The 18,418-nt window shown below is 37.0% G+C and overlaps 3 protein-coding genes and 3 non-coding genes across 9 annotated transcripts; 2 read left to right on the plus strand and 4 right to left on the minus strand.

Annotated features, from left to right (window-relative positions):
- Nucleotides 1-118: 118 nt before the first annotated feature.
- LOC141644133 (serine/threonine-protein kinase VIK-like) lies at nucleotides 119-6,095 on the plus strand. The gene is made up of 11 exons (XM_074453595.1): nucleotides 119-651; nucleotides 2,020-2,094; nucleotides 2,786-2,902; nucleotides 3,275-3,369; nucleotides 3,908-4,028; nucleotides 4,125-4,204; nucleotides 4,470-4,529; nucleotides 4,733-4,854; nucleotides 4,950-5,035; nucleotides 5,111-5,226; nucleotides 5,540-6,095. The coding sequence occupies exons 1-11, from the start codon at nucleotides 340-342 to the stop codon at nucleotides 5,661-5,663; spliced, it is 1,308 nt and encodes a 435-aa protein (XP_074309696.1). The 5' UTR covers nucleotides 119-339; the 3' UTR covers nucleotides 5,664-6,095.
- An 824-nt stretch (nucleotides 6,096-6,919) lies between these two features.
- Nucleotides 6,920-9,392, minus strand: LOC141641874 (cysteine-rich receptor-like protein kinase 19). Its single transcript, XM_074450516.1, has 7 exons — nucleotides 8,612-9,392; nucleotides 8,423-8,521; nucleotides 8,053-8,339; nucleotides 7,829-7,955; nucleotides 7,693-7,743; nucleotides 7,406-7,604; nucleotides 6,920-7,325 (listed from the first exon to the last, which is right to left on the minus strand). Exons 1-7 carry the CDS (start codon nucleotides 9,390-9,392, stop codon nucleotides 6,920-6,922), a joined length of 1,950 nt encoding a protein of 649 aa, XP_074306617.1.
- A 777-nt stretch (nucleotides 9,393-10,169) lies between these two features.
- Nucleotides 10,170-10,241, minus strand: TRNAD-GUC (transfer RNA aspartic acid (anticodon GUC)). The gene has a single exon. It is a non-coding gene; the product is annotated as a tRNA-Asp (tRNA).
- A 78-nt stretch (nucleotides 10,242-10,319) lies between these two features.
- Nucleotides 10,320-10,391, minus strand: TRNAD-GUC (transfer RNA aspartic acid (anticodon GUC)). The gene has a single exon. It is a non-coding gene; the product is annotated as a tRNA-Asp (tRNA).
- Nucleotides 10,392-12,016: 1,625 nt separating this feature from the next.
- On the plus strand, nucleotides 12,017-14,500 carry LOC141644134 (uncharacterized protein At4g33100). Of its 4 annotated transcripts, none has more exons than XM_074453596.1 (4): nucleotides 12,020-12,193; nucleotides 12,501-12,831; nucleotides 12,930-13,032; nucleotides 14,052-14,500. In XM_074453596.1, exons 2-3 carry the CDS (start codon nucleotides 12,640-12,642, stop codon nucleotides 13,029-13,031), a joined length of 294 nt encoding a protein of 97 aa, XP_074309697.1. In that variant the 5' UTR covers nucleotides 12,020-12,193; nucleotides 12,501-12,639; the 3' UTR covers nucleotide 13,032; nucleotides 14,052-14,500. The 4 variants fall into 4 exon arrangements, with proteins under 4 accessions (XP_074309700.1, XP_074309698.1, XP_074309697.1 ...); XM_074453598.1 differs by having other exon boundaries at nucleotides 12,575-12,831; XM_074453599.1 differs by lacking the exon at nucleotides 12,930-13,032 and having other exon boundaries at nucleotides 12,017-12,193.
- Nucleotides 14,501-17,063: 2,563 nt separating this feature from the next.
- Nucleotides 17,064-17,135, minus strand: TRNAD-GUC (transfer RNA aspartic acid (anticodon GUC)). Its single transcript has one exon. It is a non-coding gene; the product is annotated as a tRNA-Asp (tRNA).
- Between the last annotated feature and the right edge of the window lie 1,283 nt (nucleotides 17,136-18,418).

Genomic DNA, 18,418 nt, shown 5'->3' on the forward strand with positions numbered 1-18,418 from the left:
ATTCTGCTGACTAATATTATTAACCGAACCTTCTTTAACTAATTGACTTAGACGGAAGTATTCTGAATAATAGACACCGCCTTATAACTCATTTAACTGAGATATCATGAATAGCAGACGTATTTCAAATTTCCGTCCTACTATATTGTACCGAACTTGTGTCTCATTTAACGTAAATCGAACAAACCAACAAACAAACGGAATAACAAACTTCCCCACACCCTCTTTCCTCCGCGCCTTCTTCCTCTTTCATATCACTCCCTCAATCTATAATTCACAATTCAGTTCCATCCGATTCGATTCGATTCAATTGTTTTGATTGATTGATTGATTGTGATAATGAGTGATACCGGAGACAGCTCGACGGAGAATTCCGCCATTGATGAAACCGCAACTGCGACTAAAAAGGCGGATAAGCAGAAGGAGAAGGCGAGAGTGAGCAAAACGTCAGCGATTCTATGGCACTCGCATCAAAACGACGCCGTTGCAGTCCGGAAGCTTCTTGAGGAAGATCCGAGTTTAGTCAATGCTAGGGATTACGATAATCGCACTCCGCTTCACGTTGCTTCGCTTCACGGTTGGATTAACGTTGCTAAATGTTTGATTGAGTTCGGTGCGGATGTTAACGCTCAAGATCGCTGGAGAAACACTGTAATTCTCTTTTTTTTTTTTGTGTTAATTTTTGATTTGATATGATATTATGATGTTAATTGTTGTTTCTAGTGATTTTGTTATGATTATATGTGTTCAATTTTCATACTTGTTGATTGATTGTAGTGTTATTGAATTGATGAACTAGACGAAAGCGGAGGAAACTCGGTTGAGTTTAATGTTGGATTAAACTTGTGTTTTCTTGATCATTTTGTTAGCTAGGGTTTATTAGTATCGAGGAGTCGATCAAAGAAAGGTTGATTTTGTTGCTAGTTGCGGAGTTGATCCAAAGAGATACAGTAGATAGGACTAAGACTAACAGATTGAACAATCTTGCTTCTATTCGTCTCATTGACGTAAATTGTAATGTGTAATTCAGGATGTTATTTGATAGAGCTAGGTGATTGGTTTTTTATCGATAGTTTTGGTTTTCTTGATTGGATATACATGACAAGTGAATTCAATCGTCTGACTGAATGCCTTTTTATTAGAAAGGACCATGTTTAGCACTTAGAAAACGAGTTCAATTGTTTCCTGAAATTCATTTCTTAATGGTTTTATCAATTCTATGAAAAAATATGAATGTGTTCGGAAAACAAAGCTTGAAATCTGAGAAAAGGTGTAGTCTTGTGCTTTCTTTCAATGAATGCCAGTGTTGCTGATGATCAGCAATGACATGGACACTGATCTGATGCTATATCACTTAGTTTTTTCGGTATTAACTCTGGATAGATTCTGCTATGAACATGATAGATTCTGCCATGAACATGATAGAGAACAGATGAGAGATGACCCTTCAAGATTCTATGATGTCTCACATATGGTGGGTTCATACTCCATAGCAGATCTTGAGACATAGTCCTCGGCTTGAGCGCACATAGGCAAAACTAATGATCATTGTTTCATTTGGCTTAAAGAATAGGGAAATAATTTCAGCAAATTTCATGCTTCCTGTTAGTGGAGATGGCCAACTTCTACATTAGGATGATCGATATTTATTAGATTTCTGCTATGTGGCATAGAAAGCATTATACATGGTGAAGCAAACATCTAATTTAGTTGGAAGAAAAAAAAAATTAGGGTAAGCTGACCAGTTTCAGTATCTGGTGTTTCTAGCATCGTGGAGAGCTGGTTTCTTTCTAGCATAATGTGGCTAACAGGAGCTTCGTAGCTCATTATACATAAGATACAATTAATTCACACTTCTATTATATTGTTTTTTAGGGTTAAATCCTTGATTGATTGCTATAGCCTTATTTGTCATTTACATTTGGAGTAACAATGGTATTCATGTTCCCTTTCTTTGCGACTGTTTCATCGAGCAACTGTCAGGGTTAAAACTGATGATGTCCTTTCACTATGTAATAGCCTCTAGCTGATGCAGAAGGAGCAAAAAAACATGGAATGATTGAACTTTTAAAGACATATGGTGGCTTGTCTTATGTAAGTTCTCCCTGATGGCAGCATTCTCAGTTTGTAACTTCGTTTCGTTGTCTCTCAACAATTAGTACACATGTTTCTCACTGGAATTGTGCAATGATTTATTGCCCATATTATATTTTGTGATCATTAATCAAATGGACCATGTTTCTACTAGTTTCTATATGTTTTTTCTTTTTCATTTTTTTGGGTGATTTATTGTTGTTTCGGTGATCAGTGATCTAATATTTAGCTGTATAGCTTAAATATTGCAACTGATAACTGATAATTGGTGACTACTGTGCATAATCTACTGGTGAGATTAAACTTGTAAGCATAATAAAATATGATAACTTGTAAGAAACTAAGAATACGGTGTTAACAAGGTACATCATTCATTTTATTGTGTCAAATTGTATGAATGTGGCCTTTTAGTAGTCTTTTTCATGAAATTTTCCCTTTCCTTCTGACGTCAAAAGTTGATAATCAAGAGATTATGGCGAAGTTCTGAGAGTTATATATCTACGGAGTACAATTCTTTAGAACGAACACATACACCTGTAGGCTGTAGCCTTGTTATGAATCTGTAGATGTGCTGTTGTATGCTGCTAGATTCAATCTTGCACCTGTTATTGTCTCTGATATGTTAGTGTTTGCATCTTGTTAGTGTAATAACTTTTGCTTTGTACATTTTCTGAGTAACTTTTTTCTGCAGGGGCAAAATGGTAGCCATTTTGAACCAAGAGCTGTGCCCCCTCCTCTGCCAAACAAATGTGACTGGGAAATAGAGCCATCTGAACTGGATTTTTCAAACTCGTCAATAATCGGAAAGGTGTGATACATCTTACTATTTCTGATTTAAACACGTTTAATTCCAGTTTCTTTTCCCAAGTCCCTCACAGTGATGAGAATGATCATGCCCTGGAAGCAATATGAGTTTAAGGAATTGCCCTCCCTGACTATGAGAAGTTCTTGTAATAAATTATTCGATGGGTCCTTTTACATGATTGCACACGTATGGCAAACAATTCCATTTTCTGAGCTTTCCGAATTTCTGGTTATATCTGCAGTCCTGTTCTGATTGTGTCTCCTACTTGGCAGCTCTACGCTTTGTAGCTTCTGAAATGACTTTGTAAATCATGTGGACAGTTTTTGAGCTTTTCTGTTCAATTCCGGCTTTAGATGACATCTCCAATGTTTGCAGGGGTCTTTTGGTGAAATTTTGAAAGCCTTTTGGCGGGGAACTCCAGTTGCAGTCAAGCGCATACTCCCATCCCTTACGGATGATAAACTGGTTACGTAAGATGAAACTTCATTTGTAGCGTATTTCCTTAGTGCTATGATCCCGTGTCTCTATCAACTACACAACTTTAGACTTAAATATATCACCTTCCTTGTTAACTTCTGGATGCGAGCTATTTATTTTAATCACCTTATATTCCAGTATTCCCTTCTTGAGATATAATATGTAACAGTTAACATTGTAAAGCCATTGACTTTCAGAATGCATCAGCTTTATACATGTTAGGGGACATGTTCAGTCAATAGGATGATAATGGAAGTTTTGTGCTATATTTAATACTCTGTATAAAAGAGTAGAATAGTAGATACTTGGTGTTTAAGTTGTAGGCTAAGGTTGCAAAAAAAAAAAAAAAAAAAAAAAAAAAAAGCTGTAGGCTTAAGAGATACCTCATGTAGCTTAGTTGGATATATTTATCTTTGTGGTAATCTTTGTTTTCTTTTAAAGACCAGCTAGTGATGTAATAATTAATTGCTAGCATCAGTGAACATGTGCAGACTACCTGCTGAGTTTTCTCCCAATTATTTCCTTTTTCAGTCAGGATTTCAGGCATGAAGTCAACTTGCTGGTGAAGCTTCGTCACCCTAACATTGTTCAATTCCTTGGAGCTGTTACTGAGAAGAAGCCTTTGATGTTGATTACTGAGTACTTACGAGGGGTATAGCGATTTTGTATTCAGCTGAATTTTAGTGCTCTCTCCCGCTTCTTTAAGGTTGGTTTTTATTCTTACCGAGTGTTCTCACTGATATGTTAGGGTGATCTACATCAATACCTGAAGGAAAAGGGAGCTCTTAGTCCGGCCACAGCAATCAATTTTGCGATGGACATTGCAAGGTATTTTGGAGTCCACTTTGCTGAGAGTTATACTTATTGATTTTGCTTTAAATATCATGCTGTAAGGTTGCATAAATACACCTCCCTTCCCGGCCGTAGGCAGAAACTGTCGAGGCACTTTGGTGTTTGCTGCTGCTGTTGTTAATATTTGTCATTAATTCTTCAACCTGATGGTTATCATTAATTCTTCTATCTGATGCTAAGATTATTTTTTAACCTCAACAGACCTAATCCAATCATGTGCTTATATTTTTTTTCTTCTCAGAGGCATGGCTTATCTTCATAATGAACCGAATGTCATCATCCACCGCGATCTAAAGCCAAGGTTAGTGCATTGTTGTTGTTTTTATAGTTTTTAAATATTTTATCAAAGGAAATAAAAAACGAGGGGGTAGAGTTGCATGCACCAATTCAAATTTATGCTACATATAGCTGGTCTGCATGTTTGCAGTCGCTTTCAACTTGAAAGTAAATGTGTCTTACTCTCTTAGACCAACTTTGTTCTTGTTTTGTGGGAAATAATTTCAGGAATGTCCTTTTAGTCAACTCAAGTGCAGACCACTTAAAGGTTGGTGACTTTGGACTTAGCAAGCTTATTCGGGTTCAGCATGCTCATGATGTTTACAAAATGACTGGTGAAACAGGAAGCTGTAAGTGGTCATCTTACTATAGAACTAAATGGGATATTATTTTTCACCTGTACTGTACTCATTATTATTGGATTTACTACTGTTTGTGAAAGCAGACCGTTATATGGCTCCTGAAGTATTTAAGCATCGAAAATATGACAAAAAAGTTGATGTTTTCTCTTTCGCCATGATATTATATGAGGTGAGCTCATGCATAATCACGGTTTTGAGCGGTTAGTCTTTCCGTTTTATTTCTCATTGTTTTGATACATTTCAGATGCTTGAGGGAGATCCCCCAATGTCGACCTATGAACCATATGAGGCCGCAAAATGTGTAGCAGAAGGCCACCGACCTAATATTAGATCCAAGGGATGTGTTCCTGAACTGAAAGAGTAAGTTGAATATGTTTATCCCAATATATGCATATGCTAATTACGTAGAATCTCACATCTAAAGTTGATATTTATTTAACTCTTGACTACCGATCTTTCTTGTCCATTGCACTAAAGTTTGATCGTTCTCTAGGTGAACGGTGAACCTATCGGTAAAAAAGTTACACTTGACTGGTTGGATCCTGCTGTAGTCTTACTATAAAGGAGGAAGAATTAAATAAAAAAGTCATTAGAGATTTCATTTAGCATCAAGTTACTGCAAATGATTGTTTTGCATTGTTGAAACTGATTTTTTTTTTCATGAATATAATAGGTTAATAGAGCAGTGCTGGGCCGCTGACATGACTCAGAGGCCTTCCTTCTTGGAAATACTTAAGAGACTTGAAAAAATTAAGGAGCATCTTCCCGGAGATCATCCCTGGCACTTCTTTTCTTAGTAGGACGTGTGATGCTTCATCAAGCTTGTAGCAGGCGACTCCTGACGACTTGCTAGTTTCGTATTCTGGCTTATGCATCCACTGCACACATTTGGCTTAAGGTATTATTTCAAGTATATTAGGCTTGAAGCATCGTGTATGAATTATATTATCCGGCTTTAAGCTAGGATGCTTGATTCTGGCCAGTGCGACCTTGTCTTGGGTCTTGGTTCGTGTTTGGTCATGTACTCTAATTTGCAAGCTCTTTTTTGTAAGATTTGTTTTACTGCAAATTGTACTGTTATGTCTCCATTCTTCTTTTCAATCCTATTGTTTTACCTGTAAATTGTATTTTAATGTTCCAACTTTATTTGTTTTGTTTTTACAGTAAATTGAAACTTAAATTGTATAATTCGTTTTCTATAGTACTGGAAACAATTTTGCATCCTAAAATTCTATCATTAGGATCAGCACAGTACAAAGGGTCCTTTTTCGTTGGATTTTACAGTAAATTGAATTGTTACTCGGTTCTGTCAAAAGTTTGCATTGATCAACAAAACATAAACATTAATTAACACACCTGAATTAGCTACCATTTTTATAGGTAAGACAAAAACAAAATGCCTAGATATTAGAAAAAGACTCGTCTTTATTTATGCAACTGACATGTATTTGACCCGTTTTAATCTTAAATGGATATATTCATCTTAAAAGAGACTTATTGCTTCAGAAAAGTACAATTTTATACATCAGCACACATTTGCATCTGACACTTCGGCTAAGTATGAGTAGAACATAATAGACATGACAAAACTGACCTGATCTGACACCCGAATTCAAGACCCGAGCTTGACATGAACCTAAATTGACGTGACCCAATATAAACCGATCCAAATGTTTATATTGTTGTACACTGATTATTATCCATAAATAATTTGATAATAGTTGACCCGAAAGTGACCCGAATCCTACCTGACCTGAACTCTTGCAAACCCGAATTTGACCCGACCCAAATTGACTCGACACAAACCTGACCCGATTAACCCATTTGCCAGGTCTCTCTACTCATAGTTAACGAATAAGAATTATAAATCTAGAACTGTATTCATTTCTTAAAATTATGAAGAGCAGAGTATAAATAGAAGAAGGAACAAGAATGATAAAAGAACCCATGCCAGCAGTTAGTTAACAGCATTTAAACAGAACTCAAGAACAAACTTTGATAGAAGAAGAGATAAGCCATGAAGATGTAGTGATGAATGCATTTAGCACTCGTATTATCGCGGCTGAGGGTACATTGTAGTAGTATATGGACTCATTACAGGCATCATCTCCATAGAGGAAGACCATGTGCTAGAACTCCCAACATTCTTCATCTGCATATCCAAACACTGTTTTAGTTTAACGACGATGTCCCCCATGCCTGGCCTTTTGTTCTGATCAGCTTCAATACATGTTCTAGCTAGTTCTGTTGCCCCCCATACAGAACTGTAATTCAGATCCCGATCTCTCATCAGCCTTGTATCCAATATTTTCTCTATATCCCCTGCATTGATCATCTTGTCGAAATATGCCACCAAATTAAACCCTAAGCGTGGCGATATGCCTGTGATTAGTTCAAGTAGAACAACTCCAAAGCTGTAAACGTCAGCTTTCTCATTCAACAGGCCTGTTGTGTAGTACCTATATACAATTGAAACATCAGTAAGCCTCCGAAGCTGTAAACGTCAGCTGACAGTAAAGTGGAGTCCATAAACACTTACTCAGGAGCTGTGTAACCATGGCTACCCATGATCCGCGTCTGTAAAGTGGTAACATCTGCAGCCGGGAAGATTTTACTTATACCAAAATCGGCCACCTTTGCCTGTAGGAGTTCTCCTTCTCCGGTTAACAGTATGTTATCGGGTTTCACGTCTCTATGCACTATATGTTCTTCACAGTGATCGTGCAGATAATGTAATCCTGCAATGCATTGTTCAAGTTATACAAAGGTTTAATAAAACCCGCTCTGATGAACAAGCGGAAACTGAACGAGTTTCATAAGACAGACCCTCAGCTGTGCCAATAGCTATCTCAAGTCGTTTTGCCCAGCTTAAAGAACCTGCATTGGCTATTCATTGTGACATCTGAATTAGTTTTCAATGATTCGAGATAGTGAGAGGTTCAGTGATAAAAACCGAGTTCACCTGACAAATGACCTCTCAGGTCGCCCTGGTTCATGAACTCGTAAACTAGTGCCAATTTAGGTCCATCTTCACAGTACCCAAGTAGAGAGACCAAGTTTTTGTGAGAAATTTTACCAAACACATCAATCTGCATGAAAAATAATACGGTTTGCTTGAATATACTTGATACAGAGGGAGTATATACTATATATCATTAATTTCAGAATTAGTTTTAGTTATGAAACCTCATTGTGAAATTGCCTAGGAGCATCGCGCTCATTTAGCACCTTGACAGCAACTTCTCTCGAGCCGTCTAATAAGTAACCATGGTAGACTACTCCAAAAGCACCTTTACCTAGTTGGTCCATGAAACCGTTAGTCATTTGATGCAATTGAGAAAAGGTGTACTTTCGGAATCCTTGCACCTTCTGCTCCTTCTCCTCGGTAACAATAGGAGGGCTATACTTTCGGAATCCTTGCACCTTCTCCTCGTTTACAATAGAAGGGCTATCTGGAATAACAGGTTCGCTTCCTGTAACAAGGCGGGGACAGAATAATATTTTTATCCTGTCAGAAATGAAGGTGCCCAAGGTGGTGAAAAGAGTTCAAATTTACCTTGTTTACGGCTTTTTCTTTTCCATAACCATAGGCCTCCAATAACAGCCAGTAGAATGAAGACGACAGAGCAAACGACAATGGGAATAATGCTGCGCGCTGTCAAAGGTAACAGGAACGTAAGTATGAATGTTTACGATATTAAAACTCTGCTAAATTAAATAAGCAACAGTACGACAAGTATTTCACCTTGTAAGGATCTGTGAGATGGAGGAGGAGGAGGAGGCGGAGATAGAGGCTCCGCTGTTCCATACACATCATACCTTAAAAAACAACTTGGAAGGAAAACCATAGTATTAGCCCATGTGTCCCTTACCCTGAGAGCAGTCTTCAGACATTTGTAACACGAGTCACCAATAATATCAGGAGTGCATTGAGCAAAACCGCGTAGTTTCACAGACAAGGATAGATTGATTTCCTTGATTGCAAAACCGCCAGATTTTTCATTACTATAAGCTGCCTGTTGTATTAGGGCAGCCATTGTGGTATCAAATCTGTCTTGATATGACCCAAGACGATCTTGGCTCGCAATCCCACTGTAATTGTAATATAGAAAGTTAGGATTTTCCTCATCAATGCCAAAAATGTTTCTGTCTGCATATCGTAAAGTACATTCCTCGAACCAGACAATCCCTTCTTTCTGGTTTTTGCAGGAATCTGTTATTTTACTGGTAGCAGCCTGAATGCAACCCTGACAGCTGCGCGTTTCAATATCGCCCTTGCAGTAAAAAAGAGCGTAAACTTGATTTTCACTCGTGCCATTGGTGAAATTATAAAAGCGAAGATTAGACGCCTTAGGAAGAAGTTGATTCCAAAGGGTGCTATTCAGTTCAGCTTGGAACGCGAGGGTGCTCAAGTTGTTCTGCTGGCAGCTGTTGCTTATGTAATGAGATTTAGTCGATGCAGTCGCGCCATATGTAGATGATATTTTAAAGGAAAAGATGAGTAATATCAGTTGGATATTAACCATCTTTGTGTAAATAATAATGGTAACTGACTTTTGTCTTATGGCTGACTTCCTTATAGTTTGGTGGATTAGAAATGTTCTTCGACTTCATATCGGAAATTCAGAAGAATGTTTCTTCCTGTATTATTTTATGTTACTTGTGTTTTGTTTAGTTAGATTATGCACTTAAGCCATTCATTAAAAACCCTTTTATTGGAAGACATGTTTACTTCAAATTTGTCTTAATCACAACCTTAGAAGAACTGGCATGAAGTTGAGATACCATTGACATGGTCCTAAGCTGTTTCGGCCTATCACCGATCAAAGGTAATAAAACGAATACAGAGTAGTTTTTAACTTTTCTATATGACTGTATTAGATCAATAACCGTTTTTAGTCGATGAACTTTCTTGACGTTGTTAGAAATTAATTTATAATCGATAATGCCTCTTTTACGTATGCCTTTTTTTAATATTAGGTCATCATGAGCATCACTTGAAAAATGTAACATCAGAAAGTGGCCAATGAGGAATTTAATATCGATTATTATTAGATCGTCTCATAGGAAATTGGTAGTATTATGTACGACTCTTCAACTGTATGGTTTCATCGTATTCATACGACTTAGAACTAAGACGGACAGTGAAAGGTACATGAGACATTAGAATAGGAGGATGAAGTAATCAAACAACAGGCTGTTGCCTAATTTATACCTGCACAGTTGCAACTAGTAGACTAGTAGTATAATGGTTAAAAACATGTACCTGAGCAATCTGACAGCCTTAAGTCAAGCAAAAAAAACGCCGTTGCCGGGGATCGAACCCGGGTCACCCGCGTGACAGGCGGGAATACTTACCACTATACTACAACGACTCAGTTGACCTTTAAAACTACAAGAAAAAGTGCTGAAGAATAGAGAGCACTGCCACAGGGTAAAAAGAGAAAAAAATGCGCCGTTGCCGGGGATCGAACCCGGGTCACCCGCGTGACAGGCGGGAATACTTACCACTATACTACAACGACTTAGTTGGCAAATATGAACAATAATACTTTTTTATATCCTTGTATAGAGGTCTGTATCACACACATGTCCGCATACGCCGAAGCCAAAATTTAAGGTTTAATAATAGGTAAGACCCAGGGGTTTTAATGAAACGAGACAGCTCGCGAGCAACTCGAGAATGGCTCGGTCAAAGCTCGGCTCGTGCGAGATCGGCTCGAGCTCGGACTTGGCTCGAGAGCTTAACGAGTCAAGCCGAGCAAACGCTGGCTCGGCTCGAAAAGCTCGTGAGCGGCTCGAACTTGTGTGATTATATAAGTTATTGCACATATTTTATAAAAAAAAAATTATCATGATTTGTATCACGTATATCAAATGTCTCACAAATTTGCCAAATATTTTACATTTAACCTTCGAGCCTTGTTATTGAAAATATCGGAAGAAAAAAAAATCAAAAAATTAACCATTATATATAGGCTCGATTTGAGCTCGAGTTTGGCTTGAGCTCACGTTAAGCTCGCAAGCTTGATATCGAGCACATTTTCTACAAGCTCGGGTAAGCTCGAGATCGGCTGGAGATCGAGTTTTAGTTCTTGAGCATAAGCCGAGCAAGGCCAAATTCGGGTTCGGCTCGTTAGCACCCCTAGTAAGACCTATGTAAAATTATATCAACCGGAACATCAATAAGTCTCCCTTGTGAACGGTATATCCGTCACAAGCTTCTGACGGATCAAGTATCACTCAGTTGGGTAGATGAGACAAAAGTAAGAGTGTCTAGTGATCACAAATGACTTGTCTTTATTTACCCAAGTGAGTTTTATTTGACCCGTCACAAGCTTGTGACAAATATCGCCCATACCAAAATAATTTCAAGCGGCTAGTACCAAAGTGGTTTTTTGTACAAAATTCTCTATTACAATTGAAGTATTTGGTCATTCGGAACAAAATAATTTCAGCTACAAGACTTGTCCTTAGGGAGTTAGGGCTCTTCATGCTTAGACCTGGTAAAATAAAATCGAACTCGAAAAATCGATTAAAAATATCTGAATTGATAACCGATCAAACACCCGATATGAATAAATTAAATAACACCTGAAACCCGACTCAATCCAAATCGAACCAAAACTGAATCGAACTCCATAATAACCCAATGATACCCGAACCTGAATATATCTGAACCGATAAGAACTTATCCGATTGACCTGAATGAAAAATGTTTATTTCCTCATAAACTCAAATTTAGGTGTTTTTTCATTGATTTTTTTATTTATTATTTAATACTATTATGAATCACTACATTCAAATTGAAAAGAATAAGACTCATTTAAGCTAATCTTTTACTCTCAACTCAAGAAAACTATGACCCAAAATTTAACTGAACTGAATTAAACCCAACTTGGATCATACCCAACTCAAAATAGCAAAAACCAATTAAAGTTGTTAACTGAAAAGAACCCAAATAAAATCGAACTGATTTAACCTGATCCAAAATTGAACCGAATAACACGTTTGTCAGGTCTATTCATCCGTATCCGAATCATTAAACCCGGGCCGAAAAACCAAAAACGTTCATTTTTTTAAGGCTAAGTGCACCAAACCGTAAAAGTCAACCAGCTCGCCTATACAAAAACCGATTCGTTTCCGTTTTGCTTTTCAAAAACCACGGTTCACTGACCCGAACCAGATGACACTCTTCCTAATCACATTCCTCCCTCGTATCTCAAGTCTCTCAGACTGAAACCCACATTATCACCGTCGACTTATCGTCCTCCGTCAGCCACCCTTACTTCTTCCACCCGCCGACGATCGCCACCATCTTTATCTGGTATTATTTTCGTTCCTTTTACTCTTTGAATGCTCATTATTTTTGTAGTTTCTTCTTCAATTTACTCAAAAGATCTGATTTTTTTTTCATTTGGGTAATTAATATGGCTGATAATTATTATCAATGAATCAACACAAATCATAGAATAAGACCGTCTCACGCAATAATTACGGATGAATCAATGATTACCAGAAATCAATAATGACAATAATATGAATCAATTCTCATATTATAAACAGTAATCTTGCTGCCAATTGGAATTATCAAGCTTACGCTGTTATTATTGTTACCTTCACTACTCCCGCAGCTGCTAGTAATTGACTTGTGGGGCACAGTTGGACCGTACTACCTCATTACCCGTCTGGTTTGAAACCCGCCCAGGTCGGGTTTATTGCAACTGCTGAAGCATCAAAGTTTAGGAGGAAAATAAAAGTGAGAATCTGAAAATGGGGATTTTTAAAAAGAAAGCCTCTGAATCTCCAACGTCGTCTCCTTGTTCAACAACTTCTCCTTGTGCTCATCTTAGAACTGCCTACCATAACTGTTTTAACAATTGGTATTCTGAGAAATTCGTCAAGGGTCAATGGCAAAACGAAGAGTGTGTCGCTGAATGGCAGAAATACAGGACTTGTCTTTCTGTATGTTTCTCTTTTTTCTTATTTTTCGATGTTAGTTAAGGTAATGAGATTGGAGAATAGGTTAGGTTTTAATGTATGGTATGTTGTTTTTTTGTCAGCAACACTTGGAAGATAAACAGTTGAGTAAGTTCCTGGAAGCTGAAGCTTCTGGATTCCCTTCCGTTGATCGATTTGATGCATCAAAGCCTGCTGCCAACTAATGTACCTCATCTTTTAATTCTCAATTTTCGACCTTTAGTTTAGTTGCTAACCACTTTGATAGTTAGGGAATATCTAATGGGTTTTACGGATAAGTTGCGTTTATAAACAAGTTGCTGAGGAGAGGCCTGTCAAATAATGTAGTCTGGATTCTGCATGTCTTTTCGTGTTCTTGTTAGTTGAATTAGGGGAACAAGTTACAAGCTTGGAGTATTTTGCCAATATGTACCATGTGTTTGAGAGAAAATATGAGCATGTTCTTACGTTTATTTCAAAAAGGAATATATTTCTCAGCTAACCCCGCTGGGGTTGTGAACTTAAATTGAGAGCTATCATGTATTTGTAGGTGATGCATGTCCATCACGGTTAAGAGGGCACAATCAGTCTTGCATGAGGCGGTGTCACATATTAGATCAACCTTGATGTTTATGTACTCCTGATTAGAAAACTCAGCATTATCCTCCCTTCTTTTAGCGATACCTTAATCCTAAGCATTCAGGTTAGGCTACCGTGAATTCGTGATTTGTGGTTCTAGTCAGGAATAGCCTTCGTCTTCCTATATGCTTTGGGAAGTTGTAGAAAAGTACAAGTCTTTACGTTTCTCCGTTGTTATACCCAAATAGCTCCACCGCTTAAATGAACGTCCTTCAATATACTGTCAACTTGACTGTCAAATCCTTGCCATAAGCTGACTCCATTATCGACTTATTAGTAGAATCCATGGTAAGTTCCGTTCGTGTAAGCCACTCTTTGCTGGTAAACGGGTTACTGATGCTAATTCTTTTTAGTGTGATTTCAAACTTGCCACATTTCTATTGATTTGCCTTTTCTTTTATTGTATGTTAATTTAACTTGTTTTACCATTCCGACTGTGTTTTCATTTTTTTTTAACTTGTTCTACCTGTCTTTCTGTATGTTCTCTTCTCTGCATCGATTTTCATTCTTATATTTCGATATTAACTAAGATAATAAGAATGGATAATAGGTTAGGTTTTAATGTATGTATGTTGCTTTTTTCTCAGCAACACTTGGAAGATAAACAGTTGAGTAGATTCCTGGAAGCTGAAGCTTCCGGATTCCCTTCCGTTGATCGACTTGATACTAAAACTTCCATTGATGATGCATCCAAGCCTGCTGCCAACTAATGTACCTCATCTCTTAATTCTAAATTTTCGACCTTAGTTTAGTTGCTAACCACTTTGATAGTCAGGGTCATACATTTCAAAATGTTCTTGAGGGAATATGTCATGATTTTTACGGATAAGTTGCGTTTATAAACAAGTTATTGAGTAGAGGCTGAGGCCTGTCAGATAATGCGGTCTGCCGTCTGCATCAATTTCTTTTCGTGTTCTAGTTAGTTGAATTAGGGGAACAAGTTACAAGCTCGGAGTATTTTGCCAATTTGTACCATGTGTTTGAGAGAAAATATGAGCATGTTCTTCCTTTATTGCAGAGAGGAATACATTTTTCAGCTAACTTCGGTGAACTTAAATTGAGAGCTATTCTGTATTTGTAGGTTATGCATGTCTATTACGGTTAAGAGGGCACGATGAGTCTTGCATGAGGCGGTGTCACGTATGAGACCAACCCTAATATTTATGTTTTCCTGATTAGAAACGTCAGCATTATCTTCCCTTCTTTTATTGATACCTTAATGCTAAGAAATAAGAATTCATGTTTTCGTGATTGTGGTTCTAGTAAGGGGTAGCCTTCGTCGACTTAATGCTTTTGGAAGTTGTAGAAAAGTACAAGTCTTTATGTTTGCATATGCACATTCAATAAAGCTTCCTTCAAAAGACTTTAGTTCTATTTTGATCAACTTCAATAACAACACTTCAAAGATTTTCTGTTGGTTCTAGCTTTACGGAACTCTCATTTCTTCTCAAAAAGGAAATGAACTACCATCCTTTTTTCTCCGTTGTTATACCCAAATATCGGCTTAGTAGAATCCATGGTAAGTTCCATTCGTGTAAGCCACTCTTTGCTGGTAAACGGGTTACTGATGTTAATTCTTTTCGGTGTGATTTCAACTTTGCCACATTTCTATTGTTTTCCCTTTTTTTTACTGTATTTAATTTAACTTTGTTTTACCTTTTTCGACTGTGTTCGTTTCTTTTGTTTTCTTCCCCCCTACCTGTGTCAGCAATGCAAATTTATGTTAAGCGGCCCTAATTCCCTTGAGATAAGGCTATATTGTTGTTGAAAGCTGAAGCCCAGAAACTGTACTGTGAAACTGCAACCCAAACACTGGTCCAGGTAAATATGATTTGCTTACCTTTTCGCACAGTGCTTTCCATTCACTAGCCAGTGACTGGCAACAGGCACATCATGCTGTGAACCAGATTTACAAAGTCATCTGCAATTAGCAACAAGACGTTTAATATTCAGCTATTAGTCTATAACCGACTAGCGGTCTGAGATCATGAGCTTTTCTTGGTGTCAATACCGCCCTTCTTATTTGCAGGGTTGGATTTACCTGCCCTTTTTAATAATTCAGCGGAACACTTGTCCAACCCCGAAAAGAAGCGGGAGGACAAGTGTGGCCTAATGGCATGACAACCCATGTACAGTTATGGTAGTGTTGTTAATGCAAAGAATTGTGTTAACATTTGGTTCAAGGTACTGAAACAAATATTCTGTAGCCAAATTTCCGAGATCTCGTGATAAGATTATACGGAGTATATGAGATCATTTTTTTCGAAGTAGTAACTCTTTTTTATAGCCCTTCTGATGTTGATGAACTTTTTAACGTTAGAAACCAATTTATAATTTGATAACTCTCTTTTAACTTGGTGCTTGTTTTTATATCATGGGCACCATTTAATTATCTCGATTATTATTAGATCGTCTCATATGACATTTGTTATATTATGTATGACTCTCTCCAACTGCTGCTTTCACAGTATTCATGACTTAGACTTAAGACAGATCAGTGAACGGTATTTGAGACATTAGAATAGGATATAGTGACAAGATATCACCGTGTTAGCGGTAACACTAATATGTTAGTAGTTTCATATCACCGTGTTAGCGGTAACACTAATATGTTAGTAATTCGTATAAAGTGAGAAGATATTTGTCAAAATCGACATGTCAGTAAAGTTAAATGAGTACAATTTTATCTTTATTAATTCAGAAGACAATGCTGAATGAAGAATGCGCCACGTCATTTGTACAATTTTTTTTTTTTGAGAAATTCAGGTTATGGTGGGTCCCGTTGGTGTGCAAAGAATTTATTTCTTCAAATCGTTTGCCAATACAACCATGCGACAATTCCGTCTTTAAAAAAAATTTATGAAATAATTACATACAATCGGAATAAATGAAATTAATTGCATGTAATCGGAATGAATTACAAATCGGAATAAATGAAATAAATTACATATAATCGGAATGAATTACATAATTAATAATAAAATTACATAATTACGAGAATAAATTACATTTAATTACGAGAATGAATTACATATAATGAGAATATATTACATAAATTAATGAAATTAATTATTACGAATAAATTATATTAACTTAAATAATTTTTAAAACTAGATAGTACGATGTTGTTGAGCGCTTAGTGAGAGATCTATGTGCCGAATATGGTGAAACTCTTACTGATGTTAATCCGTCTGTAACTGAAAATGAACATTCACCCGATAGTTGTGGTTTTAACGCATCCTATTTACGTAGAGAATGTTCATTTCCAGTTAGATCACCGATCTACACTAAACATGTAGATCACTGATATAGAACTATTAGATAATTACAATAGAAATGTAAAAATAAAATATTCATCAAAAAACATTCATACCGTCCTAAATGCAAACACGTGCAATTTTGCACGGGTTTAAAACTAGTATAAATAGAATATAGATGTAAACCAAGCACTACATCGTGTTTGGGTTCGACCGATATACGATTACAAATTGACTCAAGGGCAGAGAAGCCCCATTACTCCGCACTCGGCAGTGATAACTTTCACTCAAAAAAGTACGAGTAGTAGCCTAGTTTTGTGGGAAAATAAAAAGCAAAAAAGACGCCGTTGCCGGGGATCGAACCCGGGTCACCCGCGTGACAGGCAGGAATACTTACCACTATACTACAACGACGTAGTTGATAGTTGGGAGCGCTCAAAATATAAAACAGTTGATCTACAAAAGGGTCCAGCAAACAATAATAACAACTACTACTAATACAAGAGAAATGGAAGAGGGAGACTGGGAAAGTATGACAAAGTAACATGGCGGATTGGAGGTAGTCTCATTATTTTATATTCTTCCTCAATGATTAATATTTCGGTCAACTTTCTGGGTAGTGCAATTCAGACCACGAACTAAACATTTTAGGTAAACTTATTCGCAATTCTTGTTTAAAACGATCTTAATTAAAACCTGATTAAAATAAAGGTGAAAATAAAAGAGCGACTTCAACAGTTGAACGAGTGTTTATGTGAACAAGTAGCATATTAGAATAGCAGAAGTCTATTGGAATATTTACTCAGTAGGATATATAAATCATATAAACTCAAAGTCCTTGTTGATTTCCGACAAAGAGTAGTATACTTATATTGCAACAACTGGTCTCTCTTGTGACGGGTCACTGAGAATTTGTAATATTGCAATGATTCAATGACCAACTGTAGTTGCTTGACTTGCTTCATTCTGAAAATTTATTCTATAGAAGCATGCAAATCATTTGAAGCATTAATTCTCTACATCTACATTTCATCCTTGTTTTTCCCTCCATTACACCTTGCGATATTCTCTCAATCCAAACAAGCCCTTAGTCACACAGTGTACTGTTAATTAACTGGTGCATGTTCTGTTGTTTTTACCTGCACGATCATTGCAACCCGCCTATAGTTCACAGAGATGGGAAACCTGCAAATATACTGTTACATCAAACAAATGAAAAACTACAGGCAAAGGTCGCAGATTTTGGCTACTCTAAAATATTTCCGGAAGGTTTTACCACTGTAGATACAAGGGTCATATGTACCCCTGGATATGCTGCTCCTGAGTAAGTCCACTGTCCACTGTCCACTGCAACTACTTCAGTGTTTATGATAATGTATTTGATTCTATATCAGATAATAGTAAGACACTAAGACGGTTTTATGGTAAAACGTGTTTAGGGGTAAGTTTTCAACTTTCAGCTTCACTAAAATCCAATAAAACTGTCTTACTCAAAATTTCGGCCTAGTTGGAAATGGATAGAGTATAATTTAATATACAATGCATGTACAAGAAAGTCGATGTTTATAGCTTTGGGGTTGTTCTGATCCAACTAATCACAGGCAAAGTACCAAGCTCCAACGATAATATTATAGAAATGTTTCAAAATAATTACAACATACATTGGATTCCAGGGTTAGTAGAGGAGATGTAAATCA

Source organism: Silene latifolia, chromosome 2 (assembly GCF_048544455.1).
Source record: "Silene latifolia isolate original U9 population chromosome 2, ASM4854445v1, whole genome shotgun sequence".
Classification (NCBI taxonomy): Eukaryota; Viridiplantae; Streptophyta; class Magnoliopsida; order Caryophyllales; family Caryophyllaceae; genus Silene; species Silene latifolia.